This window comes from Pocillopora verrucosa, chromosome 9 (genome assembly GCF_036669915.1).
Source record: "Pocillopora verrucosa isolate sample1 chromosome 9, ASM3666991v2, whole genome shotgun sequence".
Taxonomy (NCBI): Eukaryota; Metazoa; Cnidaria; class Anthozoa; order Scleractinia; family Pocilloporidae; genus Pocillopora; species Pocillopora verrucosa.
Genome location: NC_089320.1, coordinates 3596790 through 3611128, shown reverse-complemented (window position 1 = coordinate 3611128; position 14339 = coordinate 3596790). Strand labels below are relative to the sequence as shown.

At 40.9% G+C, this 14339-nt stretch overlaps 2 protein-coding genes and 1 pseudogene across 2 annotated transcripts; all 3 read left to right on the top strand.

The window, feature by feature from the left end:
- LOC131792354 (uncharacterized) overlaps nucleotides 1-1514 on the top strand; it is a 3071-nt pseudogene extending 1557 nt beyond the window's left edge.
- Nucleotides 1515-1648: 134 nt separating this feature from the next.
- LOC136283317 (uncharacterized) lies at nucleotides 1649-3364 on the top strand. Its single transcript, XM_066171913.1, has one exon. The coding sequence runs from the start codon at nucleotides 1757-1759 to the stop codon at nucleotides 3362-3364; it is 1608 nt and encodes a 535-aa protein (XP_066028010.1). The 5' UTR covers nucleotides 1649-1756.
- A 66-nt stretch (nucleotides 3365-3430) lies between these two features.
- On the top strand, nucleotides 3431-14036 carry LOC136283337 (RGS domain-containing serine/threonine-protein kinase A-like). Its single transcript, XM_066171964.1, has 14 exons — nucleotides 3431-3562; nucleotides 4033-4226; nucleotides 5056-5106; nucleotides 5958-6088; nucleotides 6390-6449; nucleotides 7559-7715; nucleotides 7999-8135; nucleotides 9429-9585; nucleotides 9921-10021; nucleotides 10595-10646; nucleotides 11047-11102; nucleotides 11744-11806; nucleotides 12083-12688; nucleotides 13224-14036. The coding sequence occupies exons 3-14, from the start codon at nucleotides 5097-5099 to the stop codon at nucleotides 13500-13502; spliced, it is 1809 nt and encodes a 602-aa protein (XP_066028061.1). The 5' UTR covers nucleotides 3431-3562; nucleotides 4033-4226; nucleotides 5056-5096; the 3' UTR covers nucleotides 13503-14036.
- Nucleotides 14037-14339: the final 303 nt, after the last annotated feature.

Sequence of the window (14339 nt, the reverse complement as noted above, 5' to 3'; positions counted from 1 at the left end):
GTCTTACAACTCGCTACTCAACCTTGGACTTCTACCGCGCACTTTCCCATGCCTCGGCAACCCCACTGGTACCCCACCTGATAGAGAGACCTCAGCCACGCAGCCACACGCGTCCCGCGTATCACCCGACATCAACGCTATACGGGCCCTCAACGACGGCTGTCCAGGGGCCCAAGGCTGTCCAGTAACCAACGCCGCCCACAACGCTACGTGCTCATGTCCACAGCGCGGAGCAGCACCGCCACGTCCCTCCGAGTTGCCATTCCCCTGTAAGCCTGAGAACAACACGAAAATGAAAGCTTGGCTTCTCGACAGATATGCCTCATCCACCTTCAACACTTGCCCTCATCGAGCGCTACCATGTATAGAGGGCCCACCCATAGAGATACATGTTGACCCTGCGGCCACACCTAAGGCCTGCCACACACCGACCAACATACCCCTCCACTGGCAGCAATGGGTGTACGATGACCTCCTACGCGACGGAGCTCTTGGCGTCATGGAGCGTGTGGCATACGGCGAACCGGTTACGTGGTGTCATAGGATGGTCATCACTCGAAAGCACGACGGCTCCCCCCGCCGCACAGTCGATATCTCGCCACTTAACAAATTCTGCCAACGTGAGGCCTTTACCATGGAGTCACCCTTCCAACTTGCCCGTCGCATTCCCAAGGACACTTGGAAGACCGTGACCGATGCCTGGAACGGCTATCACAGTGTTCCTCTGCGTGATTCTGACCGCTACCTGACCACCTTTATCACGCCTTTTGGCCGCTGGCGCTACACGAGGGCACCTCAAGGCTTCCTGTCATCAGGGGACGGATATAATCGCCGCTTCGATGCCGTCCTAGCCGAGTTTGAGCGCAAGGAACGTTGTGTCGACGACACAGTCCATTACGATACCGACCTCGAACAACACTGGTGGAGGACCATCGACTTCCTTACGCGTGTAGGCCAGGCGGGGATTGTGCTCAACCCTGACAAGTTCCAGTTCGCTGAGAGAAGCGTAGATTTCGCTGGATTTAGAGTATCTGATAGCACTATTGAACCCTTCCTAAATACTTAGACGCCATAAAAGACTTCCCCTCCCCTACTAGCACCACCGACATCAGGAGTTAGTTTGGCCTCGTCAACCAGGTTTCCAACTACGCCCAGCTGCGCGATTCCATGGCCCCTTTCAAGCCGTTTCTCAGCCCCCGCTGCAAATTCTCGTGGTCCCCCGAGCTCGAGTCAACATTTCAAGCGTCCAAGGAAGCCGTCATTGAAGCTATCCGCCAGGGGGTGGAAATCTTCGACATACAGAGGCGCACCTGCCTCCGCCCTGACTGGTCCAAGCGTGGTATCGGTTACTTTCTCCTTCTGCTGCCCCCGAGGATGGAGAATCACACTGGCCGGTTCCCGCTTCTTGAACTCTGCAGAACAGCGCTACGCAGCTATTGAAGGAGAAGCCCTCGCCGTGGCCTGGGGCTTAGAGCAGACGCGCTACTTTACACAAGGTTGCGACAACCTCGTGACAGTCACCGATCACAAACCCCTTATCAAGATCTTCGGCGACCGCACTCTGGATGAGATCACCAATTCGCGCCTGTTTCGCCTCAAACAGCGCACTCTCCCGTGGCGCTTCGAGATCAGACATCTACCTGGCACGAGTAACCACGCCGCCGACACTACCTCAAGACACCCTTCCCAATCCTCTACAGAGAACACTGTCTCTCTTGGATTATCCAGCTTCCCCGACATCGCAGAGTTAGCGTTGATGAACACCATCCGCAACGACACCCAGGAGCTAGGCGCCATCTCCTGGTCTCTCCTCGCGACAGAGACAGCTGCAGATGTCTCTTTGGGCCCTCTCCTACGATCAGTCGAGCAAGGAAAACCGATTGCCAGCGACGACCCTACCCTGACAAGCCTTCGGCCCATCTGCGAGTCCCTGTACGCAGAAGAGGGCGTACTCCTCTACCAGGACCGTGTCGTCGTCCCCCCATCCCTACGCCGCCGAGTCTTACAGAATTTCCACGCGGCCCATCAAGGGACCTCCTCAATGGAACAGCGAGCCCGCGCCATCGTCTGCTGGCCTGGGATATCAAAGGACATCCGCGAAATTAGGGAGGGATGCGCAGACTGCAATCGAAACGCACCCTCACAGGCTGCCACCCCCCCTCTCCCATCTACACCACCATTATCCCCATTTGAAGCCGTCTTCGCAGACTTCTTCGACTACAGAGGCTGCCATTACCTGGTCGTAGGTGACCGCCTTTCCGGCTGGGTGGAAGTCCTAAGTTCAACAGCTGGGACCAACCTTGCCGGCTCAGCCGGCCTAGTTCGCCATCTCTGTTCCTTCTTCGCTACGTTCGGCGTCCCGGAGGAGATCTCAAACGACGGTGGCCCAGAGTTCACCGCTAAGGACACACAAGATTTCCTCCGCCTCTGGGATGTACGACATCGCGTGTCCTCCTTCAGCTTCCCTCAATCGAATGGCCGGGCAGAAGTTGCCGTGAAAACAGCCAAGCGCCTCCTGCTGTCTAATACAGGCCCGACGGGCAGCCTCGACCATGACCGCTTCTTACGTGCCATGTTACAACTTCGCAACACCCCGGACCCAGACTGCAACCTCTCACCCGCGCAAATCATATTTGGCCGCCCCCTAAGGGACTCGTTCTCGTTCGTCAACCGCCTTGAGAAGTTCTGGAACCCATACATTAGACCCCTTTGGCGTCAAGCATGGGCAGCTAAGGAGGAAGCTTTTCGCACACGCATCACCCGCACAACTGAGTCGCTGAAGGCCCACTCCCGCCCCCTCCGCCCCCTGACCCTTGGTGAGAGAGTCTTCCTGCAGAATCAACAAGGCCCAAACCCCACCAAATGGGACCGCTCAAGGGTAGTAGTGGAATCAGCTGGCCACGACCAATACCGTGTCAAGGTGGACGGCTCTGGGCGAATCACACTACGCAACCGCCGCTTCCTGCGAGCCTACACGCCAACCACGCCCTCTATACGTTCACAGCAGCCAACAGCTTCACAACTACCTACCAGCAGTGCTGACCAGTGCCTAAACCCCCCGCCCTCTTTGCCAACACTACAGACTCCCCAGTCCACGCAGCCCACGGCGGCAACGCCCAACAACCCAAACGTGGTCCAAGCCCCAGCACCACTGTCGCCCCTCACCCCAGCGAGACCGACACAGGTCGACAGTCCAAACCTCGACGTACAGTCCCGGGACCTCCAGCTACCAACAAGTCCCGATGAAGACTCGTCAATGCCCCCTACGCCACTCTCACTGCCGCCTAAACCGGTTCCACGCCCTCGTCGCATCTCACGGCCACCCAAACGGTACGAACCTGAAACAGGAAAATGGGTCACTTGAGTCCTCCTCCCTACGCTTTAAATTGAACCGCTCTAGGTCCTCGGACTGGGGGGGATGAAGGGACTACCGCTGGCCAACCGCTGGCCATATACCGACGGCTCGGTAGGACTGGTGACGAGTGGAGAGTCGGCCATGTTGTTTTAAAAAACACTTGAACTCGTTTCGCATGGACGGATTAATCTGATTGTACTTATTATCGTAAGTTCGTTATTCTTTATTGCGTTTAGCTTTATTGTTCTTGTCATTCAGCCTATTTATACTGTGTTTCACCCTGTAGAACTGTTTCATCGTTGTAATTAAAGCATAATCAACCGAGGAGTTTGCTTCACTGCATAGCTGTATAGAACACTGTATAGCTGTGTATAGCACTGTATAGCTGTGTATAGCACTGTATAGCTGTGTACAGCCCTGTATAGCTCTGTACAGCTGTGTATTGCCCTTTATAGCTGTGTATAGCTTTGTATAGCTGTGTATAGCTGTGTATAGCCCTGTATAGCTGTGTATAGCCCTGTAGAGCTGTGTATAGCTTTATCTAGCCTTGTTTAGCCTTGTATGTGTGTGTAGGGTATTTTATGTAAAGTACATTACATGTATGTAAAGTATAGGACATAATATGTATTAAGGACATAATAATGGCCCATACATGACACGCCTACCTTTTTTGGCAGCCATACCGCTCACAAGGAGCCAAAATGGACCTGGGCTCGAGATCGCAGGCTATTATTGGATGAATGATCAGCCTAGAATTATTTCTCACAAAGAAACCAGTAAAAATACTTACTTTTGTGCGACGACCTTCCATCGCAGTTCGCAGACCATACTAATATTTCGAAGAACCTGGTGGAAAAACACTTTTTTCGTGGTAAGTTCTACTAGATCAGATCCTTCTTACCAACCGTGCAGTACTGTAAGTTCAACAAAATTCATATTATGTTTAGCTTTATAATCAAGTTCAGAGCTCGTTCGAATTTGACAGATCACGAGGTATCATTTACAAAGGCAGCGAAACCTTCTTTTTTCGATGTAATTCTGCAGAAAAAGAGCCTGTTCTGATGTTAGTGAGCGGAATACGTTCACCATGTTCGGCGAAAGTAATTTCGTACTGTGGAAAAGTACAAATTATAGAGTTGACGAAATCTTGAAAAGTTATTGGAGCTTGATTTACCTCGTAAAATTTAGATTTTTAGTAATGAAGCTAAACTCCACATGGAATCGGTTCAGAAACTGCAATCAAGAGTTCCTCGACAGAAATATACTGTACGTTCGATCGAACATGTACATGTGATCAATTGCACTCCTTCACTTGTACTAATGTAAGCTTCTACAAGAATAACAATTTGGCTATAACTTTGTTATGAATTTACTACTTGTAAAACTTTTCAAAAGAGTTAAGAACGTCAAGATCATTGATGGTATGGAGCTAAAATGTAGTCCAAAACTTCTTATAGTTTTTCCTGATGTAGAAATTGTGAAATATTCCATGAGTATTCTTGAAGTTTAATAATATTTGTAGCTATGATAATTATTGCATTTAATTTTTTCATGTCACTCAGAACTTGCTATTTGTCTGTCTTTGTGCATTTATTTTTTTGTCCCTTTCTTGGGTATTTTTCCTCTGTTGAGACTTAAAGGCTGGAGTCATTTTGTATCTGGAAACTTGGAGCTAAATTTAAGCACGACTTTTTTTACAGTTTTCATTACCTGGAAAAAGAGGAAAAGAAATTACATTACAATGGATAAAGGTAAGTAACCACAGATAAATTGATGTTAGATTAAAGTTATCTCAACAAATTCAGTTTGACTCAATGCTCATTTTGGTAAATGAATGACAAGACAGAAAAAGAGAGATGCTGGTGTGTTGTTTGGTTGATAATTTGACCAAAGAGTGATTATTTTTTCTTTTGCCAAAAAAATTTGTTGGTTACCTATTTGCAACTTCTGTCCAAATTGGAGTGCTAGTGTTAATTTAGCCGCAATTGATTTTGAAGGAAATTAAATTGTTGTACTGTCACACTTACACGTAGTAGTCATCTTCATGTGTACTTGGTGTTTAAGGATTAATATCAGCATGCTTAAACCACAACATTTCAAAGTCATCTTGATTCCATTATCAAGTAAAAGGATGACAGTTGTATTAATTTCAGATTTCTTAATCATTGGTGTTCAAGGTGTCAGTGTATGCTGTATCTGATTAAAGGAATACTCTTGCATGTATTGAGTCCGACTGTGTTGCCAATGTTGAAAATTTGTTGTTGTATTCTGCTAACATTCATCCATAAGTGTATTTCAAAAGGGTGACTATTATTAATACTTAGAGTTTTGCTGTAATTCTTTGGTTACTTCTTTTCTGAATTTGATTCCAAAGACTTGAAAGAAATGGTGGTACAGTTATTATCTAACAAAGAAGATGCCTTTGAAGACATAAGAATCTTATGGAGTGACGTTATAGACACCAGTCTGGAGTAATCACAGTAAACAAAAAAAATATGTTGGTTGCCAACTTGCAACTTTTGTCCAAATTGGAGTGCTGCTGTTAATTTAGGCCCATTGAAAAGTTATAGTTTCCATGTTTAAACAATTGTTTTCATTTTAGGTCTTTCTGAGTCCAAGATTTTATCCATTGGTGCTCCAACAGGAAGCTCTTTACATTCTGTGACAGTGCAAAATGCAGCAAAGGTACCAGTCACAAATATATGCAGAGGGCCTCAATTAAATGAAGAGCAGGTATGTAAATATCATGTTTAAATAACATACAATCCAAACCTTTGCACACTTTCTTCTAATTATTTGTTTTTTTGTTTTGTAAATTTGACTTGGACATGGCAAAATGCACCTGGCAAATACAAAACAGAATAACTGCTAGAGCTCTGGCGGGTGCTGCATCTTATTGAAAGCGCTGCCTATTTTATTTATTAATTGATGATTTAAGTACTAATTAACTTATCAGCTGTCATTAATTGAGCAGATGTACTGATTATTGATGATTTTCTTAGATCTTTATTTATGTATTTATTATGCTTGTTAGACTTCAAGAGAAAATGAAGCCCTGAAAGCCTTGCTCAAGGAGCAGCAGGAGATTATAGAAGTATGTATCTCAAATAATATTACAAGATAAATTCATGTCTATATTAACTGAGTTAATAATGTAAATTGGCTATTGAAAAGAGTTTCTAAGAGGATGTTTATTTTGCTATAATAACTAATTTGGGTTTTTTTTATTAAAACATTATGTGCTTTTCTGTGGAAGGCAAGAAAACTGATCATTAGCTTGCAGCAGGAAGTGGGAGGGAGTGGAGTTCAATTTGGTCTGTAGTCATACCAGTGATAAAAAAGTTGGATGACCGCAAATCAGAAGTCCGGTTTGTCAATCACAAATATGACTACAGACAGAATTGGATGACACAAAAACTGTCACTGATTAATCACCACTGTTACAATCTCTGAAAATAAAACCAATGCATTTACGACAAATGTCTCTGGAAGAGAATTTGTCTAAAATGAAAAATTCCTCCATTTTGGAATTCCCAAGTTTTTTTCTCAGGATAAGTGTTTAATGCTATGGTTATTGTAATAAAATCTGTGATTGGCTGCTTTAATTGTTCGATTACAGGTGTCAGATTACAGCCAACTGTCCTTTTACACTGTCCAATTTCCAATTGTAAATAATGATGGGTGAATTAAAAATAAAGCAGCTAATGCACTAACCACATTTGAGGAAATGTAACGTTTATGATTAATATGGTTACTGGAAAGTAAAAACCAAAACTTTTCAAAGTCTTTCCAACTGGTTGTTACAAAACCTTTCATAGAGTAGATGATTGTCAGTTTCTGAGCTAACTTCACAAAGTGTCCAAAAGTCAACTGAGACACAACTTACTCTGGCCAGGAGAGAAGTCATGTGAATTTTATTGTCTAAGATTCTGAATTGGAAACTTCAGGCAATCATTTTGGATGAGGTAGTCCTCACCTTAATGAATGCTAAATTCCTACTGGTTGAACCTAAGAATAAATAAAACAATATTTTTACTATCAATAAGGTTACATATTTCTCTGCACTAGTGGACTCTAGCTGGGAGTAATTTTTTTTACGGTTAAGTGTTTTACTCTGTGTCAGGGGAGGTGGATTGCTGACAAACAGTACTTCCCAAATCCCTCCAGGCTTTGGATTGAAACTGTATAACTGTTACATTTCAGGAGAAGGAGAGGGAATTACTCAAGAAAGATGATGAATTATCAGAGCTGAACCTAAGACTCACAGGGAAAATCATGAGGAGCAATAGAATAATTGAAGAATTAAAGAAAGTTAACGAAGAGATGGCAAGATGGACAGGTGACAGGGACATGGATGTAGGTAAGTAACTACACATGGAAATATTAAAAAATGCTCAGACTTTTTGATGGTGAAATGAAATACACATACTTTAAGATGGTACATTGGAAGTGTTTATAATTACAAGAGAAAAAGTACCACTGTTATATATGCTCGTTTTTTTTTTGTCTTGGGAAACCTTGAGGCCCAGGAAAACAAAACCAACAATAGTTTCTAGAGAAGGATGTTTTTTGACTTGTCACTAGCATGGGACAAAGAAAAAAATTCTGTTTCTATGACTTAACAATATAGTTTTCATTTGTAGACATGTTACCAGTTTCCCCAGAGAGTACTCCTGAAGGTCCTGGAACTACAGGGAACCAGGAAGATGTTATGGCAACAGAGAATACAGGGCTAAGAACTCCATTAGAGACAAACTCCTACAAAGATTCAGCTGTGCAGGTACATAACTGTTATGTTTAAATGGTCAATAAAAACTTCATTGATGTATACACCATGAAATATTTGGAGCTCATGGAGGAAAATGATATAACCAAAGACCTGAGAACAAATTGTTAGAAGAATCAGGGGTATTTTTGTAGTGCTTCTGTTAGTCTTTGTTAAATAGTTATCAACCATAATTTAAAGGTGGTCTGTGATCTTTGAACATCAGTGATGATTGTAAATGTAAGTAGCCTTTATCTTAAGGGTTTCTATAGTAGACTGTCAAGGGCCAATTTTTTTCACTCTGCTATAATAACTAATTTGGGGGTTTTTTATTAAAACATTATGTGCTTTTCTGTGGAAGGCAAGAAAACTGATCATTAGCTTGCAGCAGGAAGTGGGAGGGAGTGGAGTTCAATTTGGTCTGTAGTCATACCAGTGATAAAAAAGTTGGATGACCGCAAATCAGGAGTCTGGTTTGTCAATCACAAATATGACTACAGACAGAATTGGATGACACAAAAACTGTCACTAATTAATCACCACTGCTACAATCTACGAAAATAAAACCAATGCATTTACGACAAACGTCTCTGGAAGAGAATTTGTCTAAAATGAAAAATTCCTCCATTTTGGAATTCCCAAGTTTTTTTCTCAGGATAAGTGTTTAATGCTATGGTTATTGTAATAAAATCTGTGATTGGCTGCCTTAATTGTTCGATTACAGGTGTCAGATTACAGCCAACTGTCCTTTTACACTGTCCAATTTCCAATTGTAAATAATGATGGGTGAATTAAAAATAAAGCAGCTAATACACTAACCACATTTGAGGAAATGTAACGTTTATGATTAATATGGTTACTGGAAAGTAAAAACCAAAACTTTTCAAAGTCTTTCCAACTGGTTGTTACAAAACCTTTCATAGAGTAGATGATTGTCAGTTTCTGAGCTAACTTCACAAAGTGTCCAAAAGTCAACTGAGACACAACTTACTCTGGCCAGGAGAGAAGTCATGTGAATTTTATTGTCTAAGATTCTGAATTGGAAACTTCAGGCAATCATTTTGGATGAGGTAGTCCTCACCTTAATGAATGCTAAATTCCTACTGGTTGAACCTAAGAATAAATAAAACAATATTTTTACTATCAATAAGGTTACATATTTCCCTGCACTAGTGGACTCTAGCTGGGAGTAATTTTTTTTACGGTTAAGTGTTTTACTCTGTGTCAGGGGAGGTGGATTGCTGACAAACAGTACTTCCCAAATCCCTCCAGGCTTTGGATTGAAACTGTATAACTGTTACATTTCAGGAGAAGGAGAGGGAATTACTCAAGAGAGATGATGAATTATCAGAGCTGAACCTAAGACTCACAGGGGAAATCATGAGGAACAATAGAACAATTGAAGAATTAAAGAAAGTTAACGCAGAGATGGCAAGATGGACAGGTGACAGGGACATGGATGTAGGTAAGTATAACTACAATTAGATATATTAAAAAATGCTCAGACTTTTTGATGGTGAAATGAAATACATATACTTTAAGATAGTACATGGGCAGTGTTTACAAGTTAGAGAAAAAGTTCCATTGTTATATATGCTGGTTCTTTTTTTCTGTCTTGGGAAACTTTGAGGCCCAGGAAAACAAAACCAACTGTTTCCCACCAGAGCAGGCATTAAGTGTATAATATTAAATACCACCAAAAGATCAAAGAATACCTGTGACTGTGGCAAGATTCCACAGTTGCATAGTGCAAAAATTATCACAAGTGTGACAAAGAAAAAAATTCTTTGTCTTTTTAAGGTACTGGAACCATGAGGAACCAGGAAAATCTTATGGTAACAGAGAATACAAGGCTAAAAACTCCATCAGAGACAAGCTCCCACAGCAATTCAGTAATGCAGGTACATAACTATTAATAAATATCAGTGGTGAATTTCATTAGGAGATTGTAAGTAACATCTGTAGTGTATCGGTAGAATTTTCATCAGCAAACTTGATAGATTAATTGCAAAACAACCAATAAAAATCCCCACAGTTTTGAAGACCATGCCCTTGGGATTAGGACTGTGAAGAAGTTTTAATTTTTGCAGTCAGAATTGATATGAAATTAGTTCACTCAAAGAAACATCGTCCATTTCAAATTGTCATGCCCAGTTCGGTTTACCATTGGATCAAGCTAAAACAATGTAATTTTTGATGAATAGTAGATTTCACAGCCTTTTCATTGATATATAGTGTATAGTGGCATAGTCTCCTCTACTAACTATGATAGTGGTTATGCTTTAAATAGTGCTTCAAATCAAATAGTGCTAAAAACCTTTCTGTGAAGGACACCTTCGAAGGTCTACCATATCCATAATGAAGTGTCCAAATAAATTTACAGCCCAGCATTGAACTCTGTGCACAAACACTCATTGAAAGCAAGATAGTAGTCAAAGATTTTAATAATGTTTTGGTTTGACTTAATTTTTCAGGCCTCTTACACAGGAACTGAGTTTCTGAAGCCGAATAATTCATTGGGTAATGGTAAGTAACTATACAGATAGATAAGATATTGTGGAAAACATTTTTGATATTACAATAGCAAGAGAGAATGGGAAGTAGTGTTCCCTTTCTATGTTGTGTGGGTTCTTAGGAAAATGTATAGCAACATCAGGATTGCTCCTTTCGACCCTTTTTTTTGTAGAGGTGATTGCATGAGATGTAATTTCTCCCTGCCATTCCAATATGTTTTCTTACATTCAGGCTCTGAGAAAAAACAAACTTATCAGCGAGAGGGTGTTATCCTGATATAAAACCAAATTCTTTTAATTCAATTTTAATTCAGTCGGGAGAATCTGCTGAATGGATCTTGAATCACTTCCTAGTGACTGCATAACAAAAAATCATTGAATTGTTATTAATAGTTTCCATGTTTTCATTTTAGACGAGGGACCTTCTGTCGCTGCCTTGGAAACAGGGCAAGTAGTGGCTCAACTGCAAGTATGTAAATATCCTGTTTTATTATATAACTCCACTAAGAAAAGAAGTATAAATATCACAATATCATCGGACAGATGGTTATTTTGTACTATGAAAAACCTGTTTAACTTGAGTCAGCTGCGCGTGCCACGCTTTTTCTATTTGCTTCGCTTTTTACACCTGATAAGAAATATGCGTAAAATAAAGCAGTAACTAATTATTACATAAGTAATTAGAAGTTTCAGATTATTGTATCGCTGGGCATTTTATATTGCTATTTGTTTGTATTTTGACTCACCCTCCAAGCTTGTCAAAATACAGCGCAACTTCTAAAAATAGTCAGTGATAACATAAAGCAAAATGTCTAAAGAGATATAATTTTTAATGTATAAGTGTTGGTGGTAAACTTCAAATAGAGATTGATAGTAACCAGTGAAGTATAAATATTTGTTAATCTGTCGTGATAATTATGAAGAATTTTCTTTGAAGAAAATTTGACCTAAAACTCAACTAATTTTGACACAGGAGGAGGAAATAGGATGATGTAAATGTGAAAAAATCATGTTGGGCTGCAAAAAAAAATTGTTTTCAGAGTTCATGATTATTATTACTTATTTTATTTATATATTGATCATTTTAATTTATGTATTTATGGTTGCTAGACTTTGGAAGAAGGAAATAAAGTCCTGAAAGCAAAGCTCAGGGAGCTGGAGAAGAATTTAAAAGTAAGTATCTCAAATAATGTTACTAGACAATTCATGTTTATTAACTGAATTGAAAATGAGAATTGGTCAGCTTAAAGAGTTTCTAAGGTAACGTTTCGAGCGTGAAGAGTGAAGGATGATAAAATGATTTTAGTTCAAGAATTACTGTAGTTGGTTTTTTTTTTTCTAATTTTAAGTTTAAAGTGTTTTACTCCTTGTTAGCGAAGGTGGATTGCTATAATAAATCCTAAATCCCTCCAGGCTTTTTATTGAAATTGCATAACTGTTACATTATAGAGGTGGGAGGAGAGAATTAAAGTAGACTTGGAAAGAACTCAGTATGCGAAAAGAACAGCTGAAGAGGTCAAAGTTCTTAGCCCGGAGGTTCAGCGCTGTGAAGTTCGGATAAACGAGGGTGAAAAAGAGTGGAGAGGGGCCAAAGGAAAAGTTATGAGGGGAAAGGTCCGTGACATAGAGGTTGTTGTAAAGGAACCTCTCTCTACCAAGCGTAAAGATTTTAAAGCCTTCAAGCGAGAAAGTGATATCATTTCTCAGCTTGATCACCCGAATGTGGTGCGATGTCATGCTACATTTGATGAGCATTATAACCAATCACCGTGGATAGTCCTAGAATATGCCAACGGTGTCAGCCTGGGATACCATTTGAATAAGAGGTTATTCACACTGGTACCCTTTGAAGTATTGTCCTTTGCTCTTGATGCAGGTCGTGGCCTCTTATATCTACACACTCTTCCGTCTCCGATTGTTCATGGGGATCTTCATTCTGGCAACCTGCTCCTCTTCACAATTGGCTCCACCCCCCCAGTGCTTAAACTTTGCGACTTTGGTAAAGCAACTGTTTTGGGAAATACCATGCCACCTAATCAAGGACCAAGTAAAAAAGTAAGAGACATTTTTCTGTTTATCTTTACATTTTGTTGGTGCGATCGCTAAGACTGTTAAGAAAGAACGTCGGATGTCCCTGGAATTTGTCGGAGATCCCAGAGACAGCGAACATTAAGAGAAAAGTTTCTCTTCAACCGAGTGTCAAGTTAGAATTGCTCGTCCTTTTGTTTGTTATCCTCGCGATCGCAGCAATCCAGTAGTGACCAGGCTAAGATATACAACTTTTAATTGGTACTTTGTGGCTAACGAAGTCGACAGAAAATCTCAGAGAAAGTTTCAATTGAGTATCAAAGAAAATTAGATACCTTCCCTTTATTAAGTTAAGCCGGAAATTTCCTTACATACTCCATACTACCCTTACAAAAATAAGCACATCTGCATCTACTTCGACAGTAAGTGAATACTTCTCAATAGCGAAGGAGACTACAGACCCATGAAAAAAACAAAAACGCACTAAAAAGTTTCTTATTAATGTATTTACCCATAACCACCAGTAACCATATGCTCTTTTTGGCTGCCTTTGTTATTCTAGGATGATGTGCTTAGCTTTGGGAAGCTGCTGTCAGACATGTTGCTCAAAATAAAGTGGCCTGATTGGATGGCCCGTCAGGAGCAAGTATATTTCCGTACTTCCCTGGAGCAACTGATAGAAAGGTGCACGAAAGAAATCCCAGAGTCACGACCAGACATGCAAAAAGTGGTTGACGATCTGAAGGATTTGGAAAATCGTTACAGTAATTTTCCGGGACAAGTAGAACAAGACCCAGTGGAAAAGTATTTAATCACTAAAACAAGCTTCAATAGACACTGATGTTTCAAGCCGAACGATTTGTCGTGTCATAATGTTGACCATTTCTCTGAAGTTATCAGATAGTTGAAAAAAAACAACAACAACAACAAAAACACACAAAAAAACCAAACCAAACCTAGAAATACATAATAATGATAAGATTAGCACTTAGAGCATTAATGTCATGATAAGCAAGGTGTTAGGTGTTCGGTTGCTTTTTACTCGGGCTACGTAGGTAGGCCGAGTCTAGGTTTCGGTTCCTTACGTTTTTTCTATCAGCATTGTCACTAAATTTGCTTTTTAGTGTTCGTAGAAAGTAATTAAGGTGCCATTTTGTAAAGTACTTCAAGTAATTATAAATAGGCGAGTGAGCTTAATTAGCGAATTGCAAGTTTTGTAATGTATTGCAAGTCATGTTCTGTTTAGTAATGTAATGTAAGTAACATTTCGCTGTAAGTGACTGTTAGTATAAGTAAGAAATAAGTACTAGTGATTAATTCAATAAGTAGAGTGATGTCGAGTAATGTAAGCTGAGTACTGTAATGTAAGTTTAGTTCTGTGCAAATGTTCCTTTAATAAATGTTTATTAAATTTAAAAAATCTATCTATCTATCTATCGACAATATCGAAAGTGTGTTAGCGTGCGTTGCTTGACGGTCTGCGGTATTCCTCTACACGCATGAAAGCGAAGCAACCGTAAAAACGACGTGTCTGACGAGAAAACATGTGACTTGGTTTGCTCTTCGTATGTCTCTTTGCTCTCCGCTTCTCGTGGTGCAAGGTTTGATTGAAAATCATGAAGAATTGCTTTCCTTCTGGACCCCTTAGAGTACTTACACACACCATTCGCGGTAGACC

What these genes read in the sequence shown, in the direction of transcription:
- LOC136283317 (XM_066171913.1), top strand. Translation starts at nt 1,757, where the DNA reads ATGAACACCATCCGCAACGACACCCAGGAGCTAGGCGCCATCTCCTGG.
- LOC136283337 (XM_066171964.1), top strand. An exon ending in AGCAGCAGGAGATTATAGAA is followed by an intron (nt 6,450 to 7,558) that starts GTATGTATCTCA and finishes GTTACATTTCAG; the next exon opens with GAGAAGGAGAGGGAATTACT. An exon ending in ACAGCAATTCAGTAATGCAG is followed by an intron (nt 10,022 to 10,594) that starts GTACATAACTAT and finishes TTAATTTTTCAG; the next exon opens with GCCTCTTACACAGGAACTGA.